This window comes from Sphaerulina musiva, assembly GCF_000320565.1.
Source record: "Sphaerulina musiva SO2202 unplaced genomic scaffold SEPMUscaffold_3, whole genome shotgun sequence".
NCBI classification, from domain to species: domain Eukaryota; kingdom Fungi; phylum Ascomycota; class Dothideomycetes; order Mycosphaerellales; family Mycosphaerellaceae; genus Sphaerulina; species Sphaerulina musiva.
The window spans coordinates 2,561,578-2,586,142 of record NW_016017385.1 but is presented as its reverse complement, the minus strand read 5'-3'; the positions used below and the strand labels follow the sequence as shown (position 1 = coordinate 2,586,142).

The window sequence follows — 24,565 nt, the reverse complement described above, 5'->3', positions numbered from 1 at the left end:
TCTTCTTCTTCTTCTTCTTCTTCTTCTTCTTCTTCTTCTTCTTCTTCTTCTTCTTCTTCGTCTCCCTCTTCGTCGTCTCCTTGCTGACTGTTCTGCGAGTTTCCATGACTTGATGACTCAGGAGTTGCACTTCTTTGCGTTCGAGGTGGACCTTGCTGGTCGTCGTCACTTTCTTCTTCTTCTTCCTCCTCCTCTTCTTCTTCCTCTTCATCATCTCCTTGCTGACTGTTCTGAGAGCCTTCACGACTTGATGGCTCCGGACTTGCGCTTCTTTGCGTTCGGGGTAGGCTTTGCTGGTCGTCGTCACTTTCTTCTTCACTTTCTTCTTCTTCTACTTCTGCATAATCGACAGAGTATACTGCAGCCCCACGTCGCGGTCGCCCAGCAGCAGCAGTCTGCTGCACAGGTCTTTTTGGAGCCATAATGTATGTTCAAATGCTGGATAGAAATGATGTCCTGGTTTACCGACATCTTGCTCGATATCTCGAGAGCAGAGACTTTCTTTGTTCGAGAAAGTTGTCATTGTTGTCAGAAGTAAGAGCCGGATGGGGATTCCCACTGTATGAGAGGAGGATAAAGAGAACATTTTCATTGTCTGGATTGCTGTTATACTGGTCACGTTGGTTATACGATGTCTTTCAGGAGGAATGCATGCAGGATCTTGTCCGATCTGGTATGAAAACGGATGCCTCGTTGCTAGTTTATTGGCCTGCTCATATGAGTGACTAGAAACTCAAGTGTAGCTTGGATTTTCTTCATCTCATCAACCTAGATCAAGGCAAAAAGCATTTCGACAGATCGGCGACTGTTTTGCGAAACTCGAAGGCATCTTGTTTTCCGCTAGCAACAATGGTGGGAGCTCTGGATTGGGCGAAGTCTATAGAAGTCGAGCTGGTATAATTCTAGGGAAATTCGAAAATTGCGAATGAATACGATTAGTGTTTTGGAGGTGAATTGAAAGTGAAGTGAAGTGGGAACTTATCTATATATAGCCATGCCGAGGCTGATGCAGGGATGAGGTTGAGGTGAAGCTCAGGGACAGGACAAGCATAACATGACGACGTCTGTCAAACCGCAATTGAAAGCATAGGTAGCAATCGTGATTATACAGACTTGACCTAGGCATATCCCACATCTCGTCCACCCTCCCTCCACTCACTTGTTCAGTCCTTGCGGTCTGTCTACACCCTTCTCCATCCAACCCACTGTCAGAGTCACCAACATGGCTCGCAAGGACGACGCGGAAGACCTGCTGGCGGAGCTCGACAACTTGGGCGCAGAAGACCAATTGGCTCCCGCTCCAAAGACCAAGACGACCAAGAAGACGACTCCCGCCACAGCCTCCAACGAGGAAGCAGACCCCATCGCCGACATTGACGAGATTCTCAAAGCCAAACCCATGACTTCGCGCCCGACCACTCCCCGCGTGAGCTCCAGCACCACGAGCGCGACCAACAAGAGTCCCAAGCGGGCTGCGGACTACACTCCAGCAACCACATCACAGGGCAGTAGTGCGCGGAATAGCAGTGAGGATCGTGCACGAGCCAGTCAGGCACAGGCCAGAGCGTCTGGTGAGGGAAGTAGGAGTTTCCACACGGCGCAGACACCAGAGAAGACATCAGACGAATCGGAGCAGCAAAAGGAGGGCGGAGGAGGAGGAGGGTGGTGGGGAAGTTGGGGCAGCATCGCCACGGCAGCAGTCAAGCAGGCCGAGACTCTGGCGAAGAACATTCAGACCAACGAGGAAGCCCAGAAGTGGGTGACACAGATTCGCCAGAATGCCAATCTGGAGAACCTGCAGCATCTTGGTATGTCGTTTCTCCACGGCCCTCATGTACATGGTGGTCTCGACTAATGTATGGTACAGGCACCGATCTCCGCTCCAAGGGCCTCTCGTCCTTCACATCCATCATCTCCCACATCGCTCCACCAATCTCCGCCCACGAACGACTACAAATACACACCACGCACGACATCCTCAACTACCCTTCCCTCGACCCTCTCATTTACAGCACATTCTCCCGCGTCATGAGTCAAGTTGAAGGCGGCGACCTCCTCGTCATCCAACGCGGCACCGAATCGCGAGGGCGAAGCTCGTCCGAACTACCAGGCTACCGCGGCGGAGTTCTTGGCACGTCAGGCACGGCAGCCTGGTCAGACGGACCATGGTGGAGAGATGAGGGCGGCAAGAGAAGTCTCGGCGCGGTTCCCGGGTTGAAAGAAGGCACACGGTTAGCTCGAGTCCAAGCAGAAAGCTACGCCAAAGACTTCTTCGACCGCAAAGGAGGCGTCGAAGAAGCCGCCAAACGAGCCACGGAAGAACTCTCCGAGACCAACCCTGTGCGATCGAGTGATATCTTCTTAGCCATTCAAGCCATCACGTACACGATCGACAAGGACCTTTTCGCCGAAGACTCCCAAACCGCCGCAAAAGACAAAGAAGCCAGCAGTAACATTATCTCTCCCGAAGACTCCAGCGACGACCTCGTCGTCTTCGCCATCTATCTCTTCGACCCTTTACACAGCATCTCCTTCCGCAGCCTCTCGCAACCCTTTCCCCAAAAATGGTCCGACTGGCTCGACGCCGAACCTTCTTCCGTCGAGGGAACTTTACCCGACAGTATTCTCGAAATCATCCAATCCGGCGGCGTCGACCCTCGAGAGTGGGTAGCAGAATGGATGGAAGAAATTTTGTCCACTGCGGTTGGTGTTGTTGCTCAACAATATGTTGCTAAGCGTATGGGTGTTGGTGAAGGGGGAATTGGGCGTGGAAAACAACGGGCGGAGGAGAATGAGAATGCTATTAGTGGGGAGGCTGCTAGGGCTATCTAGTTTAGGAACGAGTTGGAGAGAGATGGGGAGGAGAAGGAGGAAGAAGAAGAAGAAGAACGTACCCGTGACTGTGACTGTGATAGTAGCGTAGAGAAGGTAGGTAGGTAGTTGAGGTACCCTTGCCCCCTTCTTCACTACTCAGTGATGATGGTTGACGAAGATGGGCCAATAATTTATGAACAATGAACAAGGATTTTAATGTTTCGAGCGAGGTAGGTACCTTATGTACAGGTAGGTATCATACCATATGAAATGGAAACCTCGTAAAAAAAAAAGAAAAAAAGAAAAATAATCTTAGGTAAGGTAACTTAAGTATCGTGATGTTTAATCATAACTACATGATACATGCATCATTTCCATCTATTTCGGCATTCACGCGTACCCTTTAGTGTTCGGCTGTACTTGTCTCACGTGTAGGAGAGTTCTGAAATTCACTTATCAAGCAACAAGCCCGCAGCAGCATAAATTCTCCCCGTAATAATGCCCGCCCACTTTCTCACATTCGCCTCATCGTGGTCCTCAATACTCTCGACCAGGCCGGGGAAAGTCGCACCCGCATACCCGGTCCATCTGCCCGGAGCGAAAACGACATGTTTGAACCAATCTCGCTTGTCCAAGCCACCCGCATATAGGAATTGTCGTTCGAGGAATTTGTACTTTCTGTTCGTCGTCTTGACGGCATCGTAGAGCGCTTTCTTGCGTGACTCGGATAAGGTGGTGGAGGAAGCGAGGTGCTGTTCGAGTTTGTTGGCTGAAGCATCGAATGCGATGGATGCATCCTGGAAATCGGCTACGGCTTTGTCGAGCTTTTTGAAGGGGTCGGCGAGTTGGAGAAGATCCCACTGATGTTCTTTTGCCATGGACTTGACGCTTTCGAGGTACTTTTTGAGACCAACAGCGTAGTCGGTAGCGTTGAATTGCACAATGGGTTCTTCTACCAGCTTGGCGGCGAGTAGATTGATAATCTTTGCGATGGTGATGTGGTATTTAAAACCAGGGTCACCGTATGTGTCCATCCAGTAGAAACTGTCGTAGTTGCTGTGATAGTGGTAGACCGGGTCGTTGGGACCGGCACCAAAGCCCACGTCGATGGAGGAGATACCTGCAAAGTCTTGGAAGGCGGTGAAGTCACTGCCGGAGCCCATGGTGGAGATGTGGCCGCTCCAGGTGTCGCGGACGGTGGTGCCTTTGGTGGTCTGGTTGGGAGAGAGGACTTGTCCGGTCACGTCGTAGATGGCCTTGTTCAGCACCGGTGCGGCGGAAGTGGTGAAGTGCTTTCCACGAGCTCCGACGTCGACGTTGATGTATGCGATGGTACTGGCCGACAGCCACGGGAGGTATTCCTCCACCCATTCTGTGGACCCGATCAAGCCATACTCTTCTCCATCCCACGATGCGAAAACGATGGTTCGGTGCGGCTTCCATCCCGATTCCAGAGCCTTGCCAAACGATCGGACGACCTCATTCAAGGCAGCAGAGCCAGAATTGGGATCTCCAGCACCGCCAGCGATCCAAGCGTCTCTGTGGTTGCCAATCACGATCACTTCGTCCGAGATGGTACCATTGATGACTCCAATCGCATTCCACAAGGGAGTCGTGACATAGTCCTGCTTGTTCATCAAGTTGATGGTCAGCGACTCGGGCGAAGGGCCGACGTTGTAGTTCACGCCCTTGTAGCCCAGACCGCCGCCGTTCCAATTGTCGGAGAATGAGGAGGCGTTCGGACCATGCCCGTTGAGTGCCTTCAAAATGGGGAGCACCTCCTGGTATGAAATGGGGAGTGAAGGAATGTCGGGAATCTTGCCTTCTACAGACTGGCGAGGGACTCCCGGCTTGGAAGGATAGCCGATGGTGGTTGGGTCTCCAGGGGCAAAGGAGAGGTATTCCACACTCCCTCGTTGCACCGAGCTCGGATTTCGGGCTGGCCCTTCCGGGTAGGCCTTGTAGCCATTCTCCTCGGTGATGCCGCCGTCGTCCCCAGGATCGCTATACATCAACACACCGACGGCGCCCAGTTCAGAGGCACGAGCGACTTTCAGACCTCTGAAGTTGGCTCCGTACCTCGCAATGACAATCTTGCCCTTCAAGTCGATGCCTGCATTGACCAATTCCTCATAGTCTTGTATCGTGCCATAGTTGGCGTACACGAACTGCCCAGTCACATCGCCGTCCGCAGAGTAGCCGTGAAAGACGGGCACACGATCCGTGAGGTTCGTGGAGGGATCTTCTTCGAGCACATCTTCTTCCAGAGTGGCCTCGAACTCGACCTCGCCGTCCTTGAGCAGAGCCAGTCTGTGGTCCAGCGGGTAGTTGATGTAGACATCATATGACACGACTTCAGCGTGGTCGACACCGAACTCTTTCCACAAGTCCTTCGTCCACTGTGCCTGACTCTCGTTTTTGCCAGCCAGATGCGGTCCTGCCGTGTAGTACTGGCTCCATTCTCGCGCCTTTTTCGCATCGGGCGTGTCCAACAGCGTCTTCTTCAGCTGGTCATAGCTGATACCGTGCGACTCGGGCCAGGCGTTATGTGGCAACCCTTCGATGGCGAACAGCTCACCGGGCGCCGCTCGAGGCTTTCCCCGGAGGAGGTCCGTGTGGCCCGTCAGAGCAATGCCCAGAAAGATGGTTGCCGCCGTGAGGATGATGGAGGTGGCGATGATGGTGCATGTGCGGCGGACCTGTAGTATATGAACCGTCAGCAAGGCTTCGAGCTGCTCCCTGAGTCTCAAACATAGGAGAGGCGAGAAGACTACTGACCGTCGAATGAGGGTAGCGGTCCCTCTGCTCCGCTACGGGCACGCTCTGAATGAGCGGCGTGCGCTCACTCGCCATTATGAGCTGCTGCTGCTTCTCGGCGTCACGCTTCTCCATCTTGGTCAGCGTGAAATGTAAGAAGGTGGAAAAGGAGGCGGACTCACGCCCATCAAGAATCACAAGCGAATGCTCATTCACTCACCCCTTGGCTGTGTCTTCATCCTGGCCTAGCATCGGCCAGCAATGAGCGATAGGACGATAGGACGATAGGTATAGCTTGGCCGAGGCTGGCGCTGCACTGCTTCCACCTTGAACTGCTGCTGCTATGACGATGGAGATGGCTCTTCACCTCCGGCTTCCCCTTTTCGGCGTAGCCTCCAACACACTGTGACCGCACTCCCTCCATATACACACACTACATGTACTACTGGCGGACAGCATCGCACTGGCGGACAGCATCGCACTGGCGGACACGGACGATCACTGGCAGACATCATCATCGCCATGGCTCAATCACTCACTCGACCCGTCGCTGCATATGGGCACCGCGACGCCTCCGAGCACCATCGACGACCGCCTCCAGCATACTTGCGCCTCCGCCAAGATAGCATAGCGGCGACATGAAATAAAAGGGCACACTGTCGCTGGAGATCGAGATCATTTCTCGCCCAGATCTGGCATCATCAGGATGGATGGATTGCGTGGAGACATCATAACATCCTCCACCGAAGCAGGCAGGCCGCACTGATCATTCGACGACGCAAGACATACCCATTCCAAAGAAGATAATCATCATCTTCATACCCGGCCGCTCTCATCTGCATCTCCCCATGCGCCCAGCTCAAGACTTTCAGCTTCAGCTTGTCGGGAGCGTGAAAAGGAGGCTGAAAAAACGAGATCTTATCGCCCACGAACGGAATCTCCCTTTGAAATCTGCCCTTGCTTTTGGGAAGAAGCTCAATGCCTCAGAATTCCATCATGGTATGGTCCACGACGACATGGGAAGTCGGCCATAGAAAAATCGAGCATCAGAAAAACACACGAAATCCAGATACACCCGGACTGATCCCTAGGAGACTGTTTCCGACTCTGCCTTGAAGAAAAGATCTCGTGTGCTTAACCCCGCCTGAGACGTATTCACACATGCGAATGCGATCATCCTAGACGCCAACGACGACGACGACGACGACGACAATGATGATAATGACAACGATGGCCGCGAGCAGCTGAGGTCATTCACAAACCTGCCTTACCTGGTCCTTATCCTCTGCCTTCATACCTCCCAAACAACACGCCCAACCCGCCAAAGCTACCAGATATCAGCAATCCCAAGATCGCCGCTCGAGCCCCCTATTCTTTCTTTCTCTCTGGCATCCCCAAACAAGCTGCTGCTACAGCATGAGCTAGCTAGCTATGACAACCTCTTATAAAAAAGCTCTTTTGTCCCTCCCCCCGGAAAAAAAAGAAAAAAAGAAAAGTCCTCTCTTGTCTTTTCACAAGGCTTTATCCGGATCTATTTCGCCATCGAACTGGGCCTTTTTTTTCTTTGGGGTCCAGTGCTCCAAGGCTTTCTTCATTATTCGGCACGAAAAGCTATGAGGATTCTGGTTAGGGCAGAGACTTCTTTTGGGAGTGAGGTCGAACTTCAACAATTGGTGGGAAATACGGCGGACTCGGGCTGTGACTTTTGCTTGCACTCACTTCTGGCTCGAACACGCCAGGAATTTCTTGACTGTCAGAGAGGTTGGTCATTCATTGCAGTGTTCAAAGCTGGGAGATCAAGGACACGATTTATCACACTCATGAGTCTGTGCCATGATGGTGGTTGAGATCAACGTACAGGAGCTACGAACGCATCGACTGGCTACCATCTGCCGCTGCCTGGGTACTATTTGATATCTTTCTCAGTGTTTTGCACTCGCGAAGAACAGACGCATCCACCTGCCCTAGAGATGCTCCACTCAGTGGGACGCCAATCCCGGGATGCAATGGCGTATCACAGGTCATGGCTGGCTACGCTGGCATGTCTTGTGGTGAGGCTCTCTGATCCCTCGATGTCGGCTCCTCCTATCATCGATGCACACTCATCTTGGCCGTGCATGACCAACAGCAGCGCCAATGTGTCGTATGCTCAACCACGGCAGTGTTTCTAGCTGCTCCATCGCTTGCTACAGCTTCTCTGGGCCGCACGCGCGTTACACTGACAGAGTCAACGGGTGTGGTGAATGCGTGGGAACGGTGGCGCGTGGGTCTTGACGCGGTTGTTGCAATGAAGCACTCGGCGTCGGAGATGGTGCACCACCGTGCTCGTTGTCTACGAAGAGTTAGCACGTCTTTCAAGGTCAACAGGATTGATGTGTCTCACCTCAGATGGATTTGAGTAAGAGCATAGCTGTTGATGCCTTCCCAAGCTCTACCATGTTGGCGACCCTGTCATGGTGACTGTCCCTGGTCTCGGCGAAGTAGATGGACGCACACACCTTGACGCGCTGGGAGTGCGTCTATTGTATACTCCTCCCCATCGAAGCACTTTCTGCCTGCGGTATCCTCGCTTTTCCACTTCAACTGCGCGGAAGCCTGGCCACGCTTGAGTTTCAATTACTGCGGCGCCGAGGGCAGCTCCGACTTCAGATATATCTTCAGCGAGCATGATCTCGATCGGGTCGTTGCCTTTGCCCGGTGGCTTGCCGTCGCGGCCAGTTTTCTCGACCCTGTCTAGAATCTCTTTCAGAACATGGCAGCCCTGCGCCCTGTACTTGGTTCAGGTCAGCGATACAAAGCAACGGCAATAGTAGAGCCTGTGGGAGCAGTTCCATCACCGTCTTTGATGGTTTGCTGTTCGTTGCTGTGACTTATTAGAGGGTTCCGGGCCGCCCTTAACAACCAACTTAGAACTGGTGCGGACAAGGGGCATCTGACCGATACTGGCCACTGGATTGGTGCTCGCCGTCGCTCGATAGTCATGCTGTCTGGCCGCTCTCACCGCGCTCGGCTGCTGCTGTTGTCGTGGTGGTGTGGATGGATGGTTGAGAGGAACGCGGCGAGTGAGCCTCTGCCAGTGGTCTGCCAAGGGTCGCTCCTGCTTGAAAACGGCGTCATGGACCAATGCCTCATGTCCAGACGGCCACCACCGTGGATCGAACAGGGCAGCTGGAAGTACAAAAAGTCCTGCATATCGACACCAACACTTTCAGAGGTCGTCGAGCATGGCAAAAGTATCTCGACGCAGCGGACTGTCTTCTTGTCTCCAGAATCGAAGCAAAAGAAAACAAAAAAAGGTTGTTGTTTAGAGTCCGAGGGACTTTCGTTGTGGCACCTATGGAAACCAACTGTTAGCCATCGAGCCATACCTGATTTCCCACCATAAGTCGCGGCGCACGATCATATGGTGGTAATTTCATTGGATGGCACCATATTCGATCCAATATATATGTCAAATACACAGCGGAGACACCTGAGCAGACTTCGCTTTCTACTCTGGTCATGTAGCCAGCAGCATTCGCCGCATTAGGGGCTACTGTAATAGCATACGCGGATCAAGGACGACCATCAGAACTGCCCACAGAGGAGTTATGAAGGTCAAGCCAAGGCTCGTCGCACCAACCCTCTCACAACCACAAGAGCTCGCCTAGACTTTCAGACCACAGCCACCGATGATCGTGTGTGTCCAGACCAGCAATAAAGAACAGCAAGCGCGTGCTCTTTCAGCATCTCTGCCATTAAGTCTGCCGACAAAAGCAGTCCATACCATGGTCTTCCAAGGGACATCAACCCCATCCATACCACCCTCCATCCACCCCGCTCGCATTTCCTCCCAGCCGTCACGACTCCCGGAACATCGTCCTCGCCCACGAAATTCGCAGCCGCCGCCCCTGATGGCAATATCGAACGGTGTCTGCCTTCTTCTCAGCCTCTACTGTCTTGGCCAGCGCACCACGATGTGACCGGTCCCTTCGACGGGCTTCTGGAGGAAGCCTAGGTATCTAACTGTTCCCTGTTACGATCTATCGGCAAGACTACTCGAAGTTGGTCATGCGGCGCGCGCGCGCGGAGCTGCGTTTATACACACAAGAGAAGATTCGACTGAGGACGACTGGACGCTGGATACATATCTAGACTAGGTATGCTGGGAGAAATAGGGACGAGAGGAGAAGCAGAGGTAGAAGCAGACCTAGAGGTAGAAAGCAACGATCCGTATGGACCTATATCTTGATCTCTAGAGTTTATACAGCAATTTGTTCATCATCCATATCCATCTACCTGAATGTCTGAACATCTTTCTAGAACCACGAAAATTAAATCTAGGCAGAACACCTGTATCTCATCTTACTTCTTATTGCGTAATATCATGAATGCAACGCCAGCGCTCAAAAGAGAAGAAGCAATCAAACCCACGACTTTCATATTCCGCCTCGCTTGCGCTCGACGAGCTGCTTCGACAGCAGCGAATCGTGTAAAAAACTCTTCAGCCCCATTTCCACGGGGGAAATCACATTCTGGAATAGGTTTTTCCAAGAAATCGCAGAGAGGTTTCCTGATTGAAAAAAAAAACGAAATAATCAGTTCAAAGTACCATCCCAATAAAACATTCGCCATATTCCTCAAGGTAATAGGTACCCACCACCCATCCTCCACCTTCCACCTCAAAAACCGCCTCCCACTCCCCCTCAACCTCTCCTCCAGCGTCCCATAATGCCTCCGATACCACTCCTTCCCCGCGGCTTCAAAATCCCCATCAAAAAATCTCGACCACACCCAATAAAGGCTGCGTTGTCTCCAAAACAAATTCGACTGAAAAAACGTCAAAAACCACTCTTCCCACTCCTGGCCCTTCACCACCACTTCAAGAGTATTCGCCACGCTGTGCGCCCACGCATCCACATCATCGCGATAATTCAATATAACCTGCGCAGAAGGGTATAGCTCCAAAAGTTCCTCGGCGAATCCACCGCAGGGGAAATCTGTGACGGCGGCACAATCACCGAGGACTCTATCAAATTCTTCGCGAGAAATAGTAAGGGGGGCAGAATTCTCTTGCGCCCATCCAAGTCGAATCCATTGGATAGAGTGATTGGAAGCGTTCACATAATCGAAACCATGGTAGCAATTGATGTAGCCGAGGTGGAGGAGTGCTTGACGGAGAGAATCTGTAGCTGAGCGAGAAATTCCTAAGGCGAGGACTTGGAGGGGGCGATCGCGGGTTTTGGTGGGGAGGTTGATGGGGTAGATGAGGCGGAGGAGGGAGATTAGTAGGGGGTGCATTTTCTTTTTTTTTCTTTTTTTTTTTTTTTTTGCTGGTGGATTATGTACCTACTCTTGGTGAGGGGATGGTGATGGTGATGAGGAGTAGCTGTGCTGTTGAAGAGTAGTGGCATACACATCGTTTTGCTACTTTACTACTACTATGCTTCTCGGGACGCTTGCCAATAAGGTTGTCCCATATACTGCGTATCGTTGGGCTTACCTGCTATGCCGCTACGCGGAAGGGAGAAAGAGAGAGACTCTCCACTATCAAGAGGCCTCGGTCTTCTTTAGCCGGTCGGTAACGGTTTTTATGCAACAACGGTATTATTTGCTAGGATATCCTTTTGAGTAGACAGCTTATAGCGATAATTTACTGCGAGTAGCTTGGATGCAGAATAATGATGTTTTGGACGAGAAGGAAAAGGAGAAGTTGTAATTGCTCCACTTGAGTGAGTGAATGCCTAAGGTCCCCTTTCTTTTTCTCTCTCTTTCTCTACCCAACATCGATGTCGTGAAGTAGATCCATCACGAAACAGTCGTAGACTCCGACTTCCTCTCCTCTTCCTCCCTTCGCATCCGTATCCTCTCCAACCGTTCCTCCATGGCCATCTCCCGATCGACTCTCAACTCTCTCCTCCACACCTCCAGCGCCAACATTCGTAACGCTTGAGTCCCGACACGTTCACCACTCGTCAAACCATCATCATGCACGTCAAAATACAACGCCCACAAATCCTCTCCATCGTGCTCTTGAACCGCAACAAAACCCTCCCACCCCTCAAACGTCAATCTCCGATCCGTCTTAGTAACATCAAAAGGCCCAAGACGATGTCCTTCCACCTCATCCCTCTTCCCAAATTTAACTTCATGACTATCACAATCCACATAAACCCAATTCAAAAACGGCGGATCGTTCGAAATCGTCGTAACCATTCCCTCAGCTTTCCGAAAACCCGCTTTTCGCCAACTCTGCGCGACGTCGTCGTGCGGATAAGGGAGAAAATATCCTGAAAAGGGATGCAAATGGTTCGCGAGGCCGGTGGTGTCGATCCAGAGTTTGTGGTCTTTGAGAACAATGTATGCGCCGTCGAATTGGGAAGTGTATTCGCTGCGGTGGAGGAGTGAGACTGTGAGGTTGGTTTTGCGGCCGCGTTGTTCTTCTCGTGAGTTTTGCCGTTGGCCGTGTCGGACGGCTTCGGTGGTTCCGATTATTGCTGGACATGCTGCGATTGCGGCTGGAGTTTTATATCAGTATAGATGTAGAGTGATTGTGTTGGGGAGGTAAAAAGTCGTACGTACTGAGGATGCCCAGAACCATGTTGAAGTGAATTTATTTCTTTCTTTTTCAACAGGACCGAACGAAAAAAGAGCTTCTGCTCACAGAATTTCACCTGATGATCGCTCTCTGAGAGAGACATTCTGAGGGAACAGACTCGCCGCCACCGTTTGTTCGTCAAAAGTTAATCTGTCGATGCGGGATTGATGGATTTGCTAGATTAGGAAGCACAACAGAGCGATCATTTCACCCGCATGGCATATGCACAAGAGGTACCTCCGCGGTTCCGAAAGTCTGTCTTCTTGGCATTCTCAAAAGCCTTATATATCAACTTTATATACATTTTTTTATATAGAATTACAGACTATCTTTGAATCTATTGCTATAGGGTAGTTCTGCGAGCTTTGCTTTATTATATAGACCTTGAAAATATAAGAGAGAGGCCTTCCTTGCTATATAATTACTAAACTCAGAATTCTGCTACTAAATATAAGAAACTTTATCCTCTACCAATTTCTAAATATACTTCCCTAAGCTAATAACGCCTATTACGAATAGCTTAAGTAAGCGCTTCTTATTACTATAGAGGGTCTTAATTAGTTGTAAGTCTAGTAAGTTAGTAGGGGTATCCAAAAACTTAATATTTTAGGCCTTGATTAAACTAGTAACAATTCTTCTTACTTTGTAATAGACACTAACGTTATCTTCTACAATAAAGACCTCCTTATAAGGGTATAAGGCCTAGACTTCCTAATAGTACTTAAAAAGTTAGTCCCTATAGACTTAGAAGGTATAAAATACTAAATCTAAACCCTCCTTTTTTCTGTCTCTTAATATCTTCTTAACTTTAAACAATTTCTCTACTATAATAGGTCTTTTCCTACCCTTCCTTTGCCTAGGAGGTAAAGAGGTATTATAGGTATTAATTCTAGTATTAGTTTCTTTAAGGAGCTCCTATTCTAGGGTATTTTCTACCTTTAAGGCCTAGATTTGCCTCTCTATCTAAGAAGCTATCTTAGCTTGTACTTTAGCTAGATCCGAGGCTAATTCAATAGTTATATTATCTAATTCTAGCTTCTAAATAACTACCCTACGTTATAGACGAGTTTCTAAAGAGACAGCGGCCTACTATATCCTTAAAAAGCGAGGGTTAAACTAGTCTAAGTAGATATTTACCTCTTTTAGTACTAAGATATAATTCTTGCCTCTATAACCCCTAAAATTAAGTAGAGTCTTATTATAGAAGATAAGCTTAACCTCCTCTACTTTGAAAGCTAGAACCTGCTTAATATATCGCTTCCTATCGTCTAAATCGAGCTTCTCTAAAGTAATCTTATTAAGGGCCCTTTTTCTATAGATTAGTCGATTATCTACTAGATCCGCTTGATAATAAGCTTTGCCCCTAAGTATATTCTATACCTACTATAGTTTTAGGTCCTAGAGTAGATATCTAAGTAAATTATTACGGACTGAATCTATAGTATAGTTAGCTGCTTAGGGCTGGTTTTGCTACTTCTATTTAGCTCTTACTGTTAGGATCTAGACTAGACAGCGATACAGATATCTTAGGACAGACCCGGAATAGCCCGGGAGTACCTAAGATAGGCTAGAACGGGCTACTACGATTTAAGAGGGTTTAGGCTAGACCTTTACCGCCGATACCGAGTTAAGATAGTTTATAGAGAGTTAGAGTAGAAGATCTTAGATCGAGATATTCTAAATCAGACCTAAGAGGCTAGAGCCTCCGGGTACTCCGAAGATATACTTATAAACAGAGGGAGAAGACGTATTCCTACTCTTCTCCTAAGCGATTCGAGTAGTATATTTCTATTAGATACTTTAGCCTATACATCTTATCCTTTTATATACGAATCGCTTCTTTATCGTACAACGAAGTATCTCTAACTATAGGTCTAAAGAATACGATACGCTTAGGATCGAGTACCTAGGACTCGGTAGCGACTAGTACCCTAACGGAAGTAGACGTCGTACTTTAGCTAGAAGCCGAAGAGACGGAGGCCGCTAAGGCCTAGCAACTCCTTAGAGTAAGCTAGGCTAGAGAGGAACGTACTAAGTTGCTTTAGCAACTTAAACAATCTAATACGATAATCTAATCTCTAACCGGAGTCCTCCTAACTAATAGACACGACCCTATCCTAGGCTATCCTAGCCTATCTCTAGCCTAATTCATTCCTAAACTACGGAATCCCTATATATTTAAAGGAAAGAACAGACGTAACTAGATCGAATAGCGAGACGACTGCGAACGAATCTTCCGAAGGGCCCTAGATTACTATATAGACGCTTAAACCAAGATTGAACTTAGGGAAGAATAGATAGCAACCGAACAAAGATCCTAGTAGAACCGGTTTATAGACTTACTCCGATCCTAACCGGCCTATAACGCCCTATCTTAGTCCGACTTTAAGGAATATATACTTAATACGATAGGCATACCCTAGGAGAGGCGACAAATTGCCTACGACGCGATTAAATCTATCGAATAGAACCTCCGAACCCTAACAGAGCTCTTAACCGACCTAAAGGAATACTAGGACGAGCTTAGAACGGAGGACGAATAAACAAAGATTATAGAGTTCAAAAGCGCCCTAGACGGAAGGATTAAGTATCGGATCAATATTAATCTTACTACCTTTACTACCGTTACGGCCTTCGAAGAAGCAGCAAATATCTACTAGAGAGCTATCTAGGCCGAAAGGGATTATCGCTAGAAGGATAAACGCGATAACAAACGCGGACGGTCCGATACTACTAGTAAAACCGCTATCTACGCAAAGAGGTCCTAAAGTTACTCTAAAACGAGCTAACCTCCGTCGATAGGACGACTAAGCCGACCTAGAGATACTAGACCTCTACCTAGGTACTACGGATACGGCGAGACGGGCTATAAACGCCTAGAATGCCCTAATAAGGTAGCTTAAGAGAACAAGGGGTCCCTAAAAGCTAGCCCCGCCCTCTAGTACTCCGGGTAGCGGGATAAGTAATATATATAGAGGAGTAACGACGATCGGCAGAGCCGTACGGCCGTCGGGCTACGGAGCTAGGGCTATATAATTTGATTAGGGTTAAAGTAACCCTAGAAGGACCGATAGGGCGACGAAACATCTACGCTCTAGTAGAATATAGTACCTAGATAAACTTCCTAGATAGGGTAGTAGCTAAAGAAATAGGTTATACTCTAGAACGAGGGGCTTCGGCAAGGTACGAGACCTTGAATAGCTAAGCCCTCGCGGTTTCGGGATATACAAAGGTCCCTTTTAAAGTTTCCGCTAGTAATAGGTTAAAACGGGGCGGAACTACCTATATCGCCGTTAGAAGGATCTACAGGTTCGAGATAATCCTCGGTATACTATAGCTAGAATAGTAGAACCCCTCGGTAAACTTCCTAACTAAGATACTAGCTTAGAAGAAGAAGACTAGACGCAAATAGTCTAAAGTAGCGATAATCGGCCTAGAACGGATACGTACTAAGCTCGTAGACCCTAGTACGGTCCTTTACGCAATATCCTTATTACTTATCGATAGGACTAACAAAGACCTAGAAGGGCTCCCCGAGGTATACCGACAGTACGTATCTATATTCTTTAGTTAGGATACCTCTATTCTAGCCGATTATAGGCTATTTAAGCTCGGAATTGAGCTAGAGGAAGGCAAGATACCCCTATAGAGGCCTCTTTACAACCTTTCCGAGACAGAATTAGAGGTTCTCCGAAACTACCTTAAAGAATACTTAGACCGAGGCTAGATTAGGCCCTCTCGCTCCTCTGCCGGCGTAGGTATCCTCTTTGCGAAGAAGAAGGACGGAGGTCTTAGGCTCTACGTCGATTACCGTAGACTAAATACCGTAACGGTCAAAAACAGATATCCCCTACTATTAATCTAAGAATCCCTAGACTAGTTATCTAGAGCAAAGATCTTTACCAAACTCGATATAAGAGACGCGTACTACCGACTTAGAATTAAGGAGGGTAACGAGTAGAAGACTGTATTCCGGACTAGATATAGCTACTTTAAGTATACCGTTATACCCTTTAGGCTTACTAATACCCCGGGTACGTTCTAAGGGTATATAAATAATATACTTAAGGACCTAATCGATATTATCTGCGTAGTATACCTCGACGATATCCTTATTTACTCCTAGAATAAAGAGGATTATACCCGAGACGTAGTAACGGTCCTCGAACGGCTACAAAAGGCTAAGCTCTATACTAAAATAACTAAGTGTAACTTCTATAGAGACTAAGTTAGTTTCTTAGGGTACCTAGTTAGTCTAAGAGGGGTCGAGATAGAGCTAGAACGGGTCGCTACAGTCCGGGATTAGCTAGAGCTAGAGTCCGTAAGGGATATTCGGATCTTTATTAGGTTTGCTAATTACTATCGACGATTTATATAGTACTTCTCCCGAATCGTAGCCCCCCTAAACCGGTTAACGGAGAGAAAGGGCGATACGGTAAAGGGAGGGCAGAAGTAACGGAATAAAGAGTCTGTAAAGATTAACCTGCCTCCGGAGGCTAAGTAATCGTTCTTTAAGCTAAAGTAGGCTTTCTGTTTAGCGCCGATTCTAAAGTATTTCGACCTATTACGGGCTATCCGGGTAGAAACGGACGTATTAGGCTACGTAATCTCGGGCGTTATAATATAGTAACATGAGTTCTAGGGCAAGATATAATAGTTCCCGGTAGCCTTCTTCTCTCGTAAGATAGTCGCGGCAGAAAAGAACTATAATACCTATAATAGGGAACTCCTTGCTATCGTAGAATGTTTTAAAGTATAGAGACATTACTTAGAGGGCGCGTAGTACTAAGTTAAGTTAATAACCGACTACTACAACCTACAATAGTTTATAACGACTAAAACCCTCTCCCGGAGATAGGTAAGATAGGCGGAATAGCTCGCTACTATAGATTTTAGGGTAGTCTATAGGGTAGGGAGCCTTAACGGGGTAGCGGACGGCGTAAGCAGACGTCTAGATTATATAGACCCCGACTATTCCGGCCGCTAGCTAAACTAGGAGGACTCCTCCGTTGTATTAAAAATACTATAGCGATAGATCAACCCGGAAGAGCCTATTACCGGCTAAGATAGCCCGGTACGGGCTATAATAGTAGTTAGAGAAATAGCTAGCAATACCTCGGGTTACCGCTACGACCTATAGGCAGAGATGAACTAGAGCCTAGTTAAGAGAATTCGGGAAGATACTACTACGGACGAGACGGCAGGGAAGGTCTCGAAAGCTAAAACTCTAGATTCTCTACTAATATAGACTTAAAGATAGACGTACGAGGACGGCCTATAGCGCTAGAACGACCGTATCTTTGTCCTAGAAGGACTATTAAGGCTCGAAATACTCCGAGAATACTACGATAACCCGATAGCGGGCTACTTCGGGTTCTAACGGACGATCGAACTCGTACTAAGGAGGTTCTAGTAGCCTAAGGTACGAAGCTACGTAAAAGACTATACTTCGAGCTATACGACGTATACTAGGGTAAAACCGAGGAGATACAAACTATACGGCCTACTAGTAGCCGAAGACGCCTTAAGTGCCCTATAGGAAGACTTAACTATAGACTTCGTTACGGACCTTCCCCTATCTACCTTTATAGGCTATACCTACGACTGTATCTACGTAGTAATAGACAGATACTCTAAGATAGCCTATTATACCCTATATCGGAAGGATATAACTGCCGAAGACCTAGCCGACCTCTTCCTATAAGACGTATTTCGCTTATATAGCATCCCGGTATCGATAGTAACAGATCGGGGGACGCTGTTTACCTCAAAATTCTAGAGTATATTCTACTACTACCTAGGCGTTCGGAGGGGCTTAAGTACTACGTTCTATCCGTAGACGGATAGACAGACCGAACGGTAGAATCAGACTATAGAACAGTACCTCTACGCCTACTATAACTACGAGTAGGACAATTAGGTAAGGCTACTTAATATTATAGAGTTTGCCTATAACGATAGCTAATACGCTTCTACCGGCGTAACCCCGTTCTAGATCTGTAACGTTAGGGACCCTATACGGGCAAGATAGCCCGATATAGTCTAGAACGGGGGGAATGCCCTAAGGGCGGAGGACTTAGCCGACAAAATAATTAGTCTCTAGAAGACCCTACGGGAGAGGCTCGTTAAAGCTAAGCAGAGTTAAGCTAAGTACTATAACGAGGGACGCAAGGCAAAGAAGTACGTAATCGGGGACAAGGTATACCTATCTACGAAGAACTTGTCTACGGTAAGGGACTCTAAGAAGCTCGACTATAAGTATATCGGACTATTCGAGGTTATACGCGTAGTCAACGACGTAGTATATACCTTAGAACTGCCCGACGATATAAAAATCTACCCGACCTTCTACGTAAGTATACTAGAAGACTATATCGAGGCAGAATATACTAAGAGGGACTAGAATAGCCCGAAATCGTTTAAGATAGACGACCCCGAAGTCTACGAGGTAGACAAGATTAAGGGGTAGAAGGTAGATAGGCAGGGACGATAGGCGTACCTAGTTTTATAGAAAGGGTATAGAGAGGAAGATAACTCCTAGGAGCTAGCGAGCAATATTAGCCCTGTAGTAATAAAGGTATACCAAAACTATATAAATCGGGAAGCAAAGGGTTAGGAAGTACCCGAGACGATATATACTAAGACGTTAAAGCGGAAATCCCGTAGGAAGGGGGCGCCTTAGGGCAGAAATATATAGAACCCGTTATATAGTATATATAAGGAAACATATTAATAATTTACTAGCGAAAAAAAGCATTGTTGCGAAGAACTATACAAACAGAGGGGGTATTATCTATAAACACCCGAAACACCCTAGAAACGGCCTAGAATAGCCTAGAATAACCTAGTAACCCTAATTCGCCTAAGAGGACTTATTATTATCTCTACTATTATCCTCTCCCGTAGGGGAATTATCGCCTTCGGAATTATCGGCCTTTAGGCCGGTCCGCTTTATCGCCCGAGAGACTTTTAGTAGCCGTAGCTTACGGAGGTCGTAGCGAAGAGGGGTTTTAGCGGAGTGTTTGCCCTAAAACGGGTTAGAATAGCCCGGAATAAGCTAGATAGAGGGGAATATATACTAAAACTCGATTTACCCGGTCGATATACTTATACAAACTGCGGATAGTAGTATTTGCCCGCTTAAGCCGGGACCGAGGAGCTACCTAGTCGGGTTGTACGTATACGGAGGCGACTTTCTTCTTCTTTAGGGTACCCTCTGCACTAAGCGCCTCCCTCTCCTACTTAGCCCGGTAACAGGCGATAATAGGATTAACCTAGGGTCTAGACTTATCTATCTAGGGACCGCTAAGATAGATATAAAGATTGTTAACCTCCTAGAACGAGGGAAATTTACTAAACTTAGTTAGTAACGCCCTAAAACGGCCTAGAATAGGGCGACGGGGAGATATATACCCTTTAAGGATCTTATAGAAGGCGTCGGCAAACGTCCTAGCCTTTACCGCGTTGGCCTAGCGCTTAGTAGGCGTAGTATCGTCGAGATCGTTAGTACAGCGGAGGTTATCGATAAACTCGATACTACTTCGGAATACCGCGGGCACCTATAGAAAGGTTAGGACCGGTCTAGGCTAAGACGCTCTAGAATAGGCCGGAACGATATCTAGAAGTAGTAGCCGGACCGGGTAGTACACTTCTAGCAAGATATAGGACTAGTGTCTTAAAGACTATAGAGGGTATCGTTAAGGTCTGTCTAACCGGTCCCTACGAAGAGGTAGGGAAATAGGTAGAGGTACCGAAGGGTATACCGTATCGACGACCTCGGCGTCCGAGGCCGAGCTAAGGACGCTAATACAATTAACGTATAGATTGCTATTAGGCAGTAAGGCGGTAGCTATAGCAAGACGAGTTAGATAGGTATACTACTGTCTAAATTAGCTAAGAATACCCTAGAATAGGCCGGAAAGCCCCGGTTACCCTAGGAGGAGTTATTAAGACAGAGGGTAGGAAAAATAGTTTACTTACAAAATTTTAGGAAAGCGGTAATATTAGTATAAGGAAAGAGAAAATTGTTAGGAAAAGACGCCCTTTTCTATACTAAAAGAAGGTATTCGCTAGAAAAGGCTCTATTAGATTCTAGGGCGGACGAATGCGATCTATTACTTTCTATAGGTTTATTTACTTAATGCCTTATTGTCCTAGGAATAAAGAGAAAAAACAGGGGCCTATACGGTCGAGGACAACTGCAAAAACGGGGGAGGCAATATTAGGATCTAGACTAGACAGCGATATAGATATCTTAGGATAGACCCGGAATAGCCCGGGAGTACCTAAAATAGGCTAGAACGGGCTACTACGATTTAAGAGGGTTTAGGCTAGACCTTTACCGCCGATACCGAGTTAAGATAGTTTATAGAGAGTTAGAGTAGGAGATCTCAGATCGAGATATTCTAAATTAGACCCGAGAGGCTAGAGCCTCCGGGTACTCCGAAGATATACTTATAAACAGAGGGAGAAGACGCATTCCTACTCTTCTCCTAAGCGATTCGAGTAGTACATTTCTATTAGATACTTCAGCCTACACATCTTATCCTTTTACACTTACATCCTATCTAATCCTTAAAGAAGTTCTTAATCCTAGTTCTACGCGTCGAGGAGCACTACTCTAAGGCAATAGATCGATATAATCGAGTATCTAAGTAAAGTTATTAGAATTAGCCCTAGTTTTAGCTCTATAGAGGAGTCTTTAAGCTACTTAGGTATTTACTCCTAGTAGGACAGTCGCAATTTGGTCAAATATATATCTAGCGATAGCGTAGAGTATAAGGATTGCAACGCGGGTATTATAATCGATTTCTATAGTCTATATATAGAATAATTACTCTACAAAGTAATGGAATCTATCTTAAAGGGGGGTGGATTTTTGCTAAGAAGACAGACTTTCGGAACCGCGGAGGTACCGCCACTTTTTGTGGTCCTCGTCACCATCATCATTATCATTATCATCAGTATAGAGAATCGCGCTGAAGATATTGGAACATTTCAGGGGTACTACTCAAAAACCAACAAACTGCTATACCACTCACTCACTCACTCACTCACTCACTCACTCACTCACTCCCTCCCACTCACTACCTCCTACCTACAACTTCCACCCAAAACCCCATCCCCATCCCTATCATCATCACTTCGTCCTAATTTCACCACCCAAAAATCAATCTCTGTCTCTAAATCTTCATCTCTCCAAAAAGAAAACACCCCTCTCCCCTCTCTCTCTCTTACAAAACAGACAAAACTCACAAAGAGGATTTTTCTTTTTTTTTTTCCTTACAACAACCCAATCGTAATATCCCCCTTAACTCTCGCCGTCAAATGAATTTCCACATCCAAATCCAATTGGATTCGAATTTTTAGGGAAGAATTTTCTTCGTCTTTTTTTCCCTTTCCGTTTCCGTCGACGGGCTATTTATACAAAAAAGAGGTTAGCATATCTTTTTTTTGTTGAGATTACTTTTGGGAGAAAACTTACACTATTTTCATCATCATCATCATCATCACTTCGATTATTGGCAGGGCCGGGTTTTCTTCCGCCTGTGAGACCTCCTACGGCGGAGTCTTTGCCTGTGAGAGCACCGGCGGCTCCTGTTGGGTTTTTACTTTTTTCTTTGTTAATATGTACTTTTTTTTCGATTTGGGGAGGGGGGGGGGATATGTGTAGGGAGGTAAGGAGGGTTTGAGAAGTCGATGAGAAAGAAAAGATACTTACGTTGTGTCTTCTGCGGTCTTTGTTGGGTCTGCCATTTTGTGATAGATGGGTATAGATGTTGATGTTGATGTGGATGTGGATGTTGATGTATCGGGTGACGGAGAGGAAAGTGAATAGAATATAAGAATCAGGAACGGTCGTAAAGAGAAGTCCAATGCCAATGTATATCTCTACGAAAGGTATGATATATACTTCCCTCACCCGCATCAATTTTTTACGTCAACTCTCCGTAGGAGGTACATTAGTTCGATTTCAACGAGTTCAATGAGGAGAGAGCTCTTTTTTTCTCTTTTCTGCATTTGCTCAAAACGTACCTAGACGAAACTAATTCCTGCAAAAGCAACAAGAGGCATTAAAACGACGATCTCCTTTTTCCTTGAGAAAATAAAACTTTGGGTAAGATGAGATGGTATGACGAGCGTGGAAGCTCACCATGTAGGAGGTAGGCCAAAAAGAATGTCGATCTGAAGCCGGTGTGAAGTTAATATACCGTAAAGTTATAGATGGATGGTTGATGCACCTATTGATGTTCGATATATGCAATATCCTCCTAGCCTCTAGTTTGAATTGTCTACTGCAAAGACGTGGGGATAGTCTGCATGAGCGGCACTTGCAATTGGGGAAGAAAAAAGTTCTCCGGATATTTTTTTGACATTATTCCACACTTTTTTCTGTAGAGTAATTCTTCTTCGGGGAGGGTCTAGATCTCTAGATGCTCAGTCGTTGTAGCATTACTGCATTTTCCCAAATTCCTCTATCTCCTCCTCCTCCTCCTCCTCCTCCTCCTCCTCCTACTCTCCAGAACCAGCTACTCCTCAAAAACAAACAAAAAAGCAACAAGAAAATGAGCAGCAACACAACAGAAGCCTCATATTTCCTCATACCGGCAACAAGTGGTCTCTGCATTCAACCACAAGACGGCAGTATCCAAACCTCAAACCTCAACGGAGAGCAAAAACAACAATGGTTCATCGAGCATCAAACCAATTCCGACGGAAAAATCGCCTTCAAAAACGCGTCAAGCGGTGAATACTTGCGCGCTACCAAAGGCAGAGTCACTGTCGGCGAAAAACATTTCTGGAGTATACATCTTTCGACAAATACACCCAATGCGTTCCGAATTAAATTCGATACCAGGCAATTTTTATGTAATATGTAAGGCTCCCCCCCCCCCCCCCCCGGGAGGACCCAAATTTTTTCAAGGAGAGTGAGTGAGTGCTGGATGATTTATGGGATATATATCTGACTAAATTTTTGCTGCTGCTGCTGTTGCTGTTGGTATGCTATTCAGGTATGGCAAATTTACCGTCGATAATTTAATTCATCTCGTTTTGGACTCGCCGCATGATTTGCAACCTACTCTTTGGTATATTTGCGAGTTTCATTCCTGGAGGAATGCGGAGAATTGGCCAGTTACAAGACCCAAATCTCCCTCTTCCTCTTCCTCCTCTTTCTCTTCAGAACGAGATGCTACTGCCAAGAAAGATCTCGCCCAACGAGAAAAAAATCTCAAGCAAAAAGAAAAAACCATCGCACAAAAAGAAAAAAATCTCGCTCAAAAAGAAAACCTTCTCCAGCAAAAACTCCTCCAAGCAGAACTTCGAGAAAGAGAAGCGTTGGAATTTGAACAAGAAGCGAAAATTAAATTGGAAGAGGTTGATGAGAAGGAACAAGAACTTGAAGCGGAGAAATTGGCTTTGAAGAAAAACAAAAATAAGGCGAGGTTCAGTACCAGCGACAGCAACAGTATACCGACTCACCATGATGCTGAGAATGCCGATGATAACGACGAAAATCCCACCACCAACAACGAAAATAACGAAAACGATAACCAATGGCTCCTCCGCTTCTCCAATCTTCAACAACGCTTAGAAATTGCATATCGAGAAATTGAAAATTTGCGTCGGCCTGTTTCTTCTGCAGGAACAAAAACAACAACCACCATCGCCACCATCGCCAACGGGGACAACGACAACGATAACGACACCGACGACAACGACGATACCGACGATAACGAAAATTCATCTTCGTCAATAATAACCTCCTTACAACACGAATTAAAACTCACAAAAGAAAATGCACAAAAACTGAAAGAGGAGAATCTACTCTTACGTAAAACAATGAATCAATCGAAAAATCTTGATGAGCGAAATGTGTCGTCTCTGAGAAGAAGAGGTATAAGGGATAATCTTGATAATCTTGATGTTGATGAGGAAGCTTCATCAGTAGGAAATCGTTGGGCACCGTTGAATTTTCGGGTAGAGAGGAGGATGAGCACGGCGACGGGGAGAAGAGAAGGGGAGGAGGAGGAGGAGGGGATAATAGGGATGATTGAGATACAGAAGGAATTTACATTTTTGGAGAGATTGAGATGAAATTTTGTTTGGGATAGATGAGGATTTAAATTTTGGATGGATTGAGGGATTGATTGCGGTGGTGAGATTTTCTTTTTTTTTTTTGGTGATGGGATTGGGAATATGGATAGTGGCTTAGGAGGTTGAGAAGATATTTGTACATACCGGGTACCTATACCTGAAGAGGGGCTTCAATTCATTTGGTTCTGAATGTCAGCCTTTTTGCTTGGTCTTTTCTTCCTTTCTTTTCTTTTCTTTTCTTCTTTTTTTTTGTTGGCATTTGGACATTGATTCACCTCCCTCAGCCAAAGCTGCGCAGTAAGCCGATCAGTTATACGACCT

At 46.8% G+C, this 24,565-nt stretch overlaps 8 protein-coding genes across 8 annotated transcripts; 3 read left to right on the top strand and 5 right to left on the bottom strand.

The window, feature by feature from the left end:
* Positions 1–1,399: 1,399 nt before the first annotated feature.
* Positions 1,400–2,832, top strand: SEPMUDRAFT_40005 (uncharacterized protein; the record flags this gene model as incomplete). The annotated part of the gene is made up of 2 exons (XM_016908767.1): positions 1,400–1,808; positions 1,868–2,832. 2 exons carry the CDS (start codon positions 1,400–1,402, stop codon positions 2,830–2,832), a joined length of 1,374 nt encoding a protein of 457 aa, XP_016762960.1.
* A 299-nt stretch (positions 2,833–3,131) lies between these two features.
* SEPMUDRAFT_148420 (Zn-dependent exopeptidase) lies at positions 3,132–5,816 on the bottom strand. Its single transcript, XM_016904917.1, has 3 exons — positions 5,754–5,816; positions 5,593–5,697; positions 3,132–5,513 (listed from the first exon to the last, which is right to left on the bottom strand). The coding sequence occupies exons 1-3, from the start codon at positions 5,757–5,759 to the stop codon at positions 3,264–3,266; spliced, it is 2,361 nt and encodes a 786-aa protein (XP_016762959.1). The 5' UTR covers positions 5,760–5,816; the 3' UTR covers positions 3,132–3,263.
* Positions 5,817–7,976: 2,160 nt separating this feature from the next.
* SEPMUDRAFT_148419 (uncharacterized protein) lies at positions 7,977–8,473 on the bottom strand. The gene has a single exon (XM_016904916.1). The coding sequence runs from the start codon at positions 8,237–8,239 to the stop codon at positions 8,003–8,005; it is 237 nt and encodes a 78-aa protein (XP_016762958.1). The 5' UTR covers positions 8,240–8,473; the 3' UTR covers positions 7,977–8,002.
* A 40-nt stretch (positions 8,474–8,513) lies between these two features.
* Positions 8,514–9,895, top strand: SEPMUDRAFT_148418 (uncharacterized protein). The gene has a single exon (XM_016904915.1). The coding sequence runs from the start codon at positions 8,552–8,554 to the stop codon at positions 8,954–8,956; it is 405 nt and encodes a 134-aa protein (XP_016762957.1). The 5' UTR covers positions 8,514–8,551; the 3' UTR covers positions 8,957–9,895.
* A 20-nt stretch (positions 9,896–9,915) lies between these two features.
* SEPMUDRAFT_40055 (uncharacterized protein) lies at positions 9,916–10,851 on the bottom strand (the record flags this gene model as incomplete). Its single annotated transcript, XM_016908769.1, has 2 exons — positions 9,916–10,123; positions 10,211–10,851. 2 exons carry the CDS (start codon positions 10,849–10,851, stop codon positions 9,916–9,918), a joined length of 849 nt encoding a protein of 282 aa, XP_016762956.1.
* Positions 10,852–11,267: 416 nt separating this feature from the next.
* SEPMUDRAFT_132410 (uncharacterized protein) lies at positions 11,268–12,180 on the bottom strand. The gene is made up of 2 exons (XM_016902493.1): positions 12,133–12,180; positions 11,268–12,068 (listed from the first exon to the last, which is right to left on the bottom strand). The coding sequence occupies exons 1-2, from the start codon at positions 12,149–12,151 to the stop codon at positions 11,359–11,361; spliced, it is 729 nt and encodes a 242-aa protein (XP_016762955.1). The 5' UTR covers positions 12,152–12,180; the 3' UTR covers positions 11,268–11,358.
* Positions 12,181–21,430: 9,250 nt separating this feature from the next.
* SEPMUDRAFT_148416 (uncharacterized protein) lies at positions 21,431–21,997 on the bottom strand (the record flags this gene model as incomplete). Its single annotated transcript, XM_016904914.1, has 3 exons — positions 21,870–21,997; positions 21,633–21,759; positions 21,431–21,565 (listed from the first exon to the last, which is right to left on the bottom strand). The coding sequence occupies exons 1-3, from the start codon at positions 21,902–21,904 to the stop codon at positions 21,431–21,433; spliced, it is 297 nt and encodes a 98-aa protein (XP_016762954.1). The 5' UTR covers positions 21,905–21,997.
* A 273-nt stretch (positions 21,998–22,270) lies between these two features.
* SEPMUDRAFT_155452 (uncharacterized protein) lies at positions 22,271–24,244 on the top strand (the record flags this gene model as incomplete). Its single annotated transcript, XM_016907621.1, has 3 exons — positions 22,271–22,311; positions 22,599–23,024; positions 23,161–24,244. The coding sequence occupies 3 exons, from the start codon at positions 22,271–22,273 to the stop codon at positions 24,242–24,244; spliced, it is 1,551 nt and encodes a 516-aa protein (XP_016762953.1).
* Between the last annotated feature and the right edge of the window lie 321 nt (positions 24,245–24,565).

Bases quoted from the DNA above. Each gene is read 5' to 3' on its own strand.
- SEPMUDRAFT_148420 (XM_016904917.1), bottom strand. The intron at 5,514-5,592 runs GTCAGTAGTCTT...CATATACTACAG, and splicing joins ACCGCTACCCTCATTCGACG to GTCCGCCGCACATGCACCAT.
- SEPMUDRAFT_148419 (XM_016904916.1), bottom strand. From the start codon at position 8,239: ATGCTCGCTGAAGATATATCTGAAGTCGGAGCTGCCCTCGGCGCCGCA.
- SEPMUDRAFT_148418 (XM_016904915.1), top strand. From the start codon at position 8,552: ATGCTGTCTGGCCGCTCTCACCGCGCTCGGCTGCTGCTGTTGTCGTGG.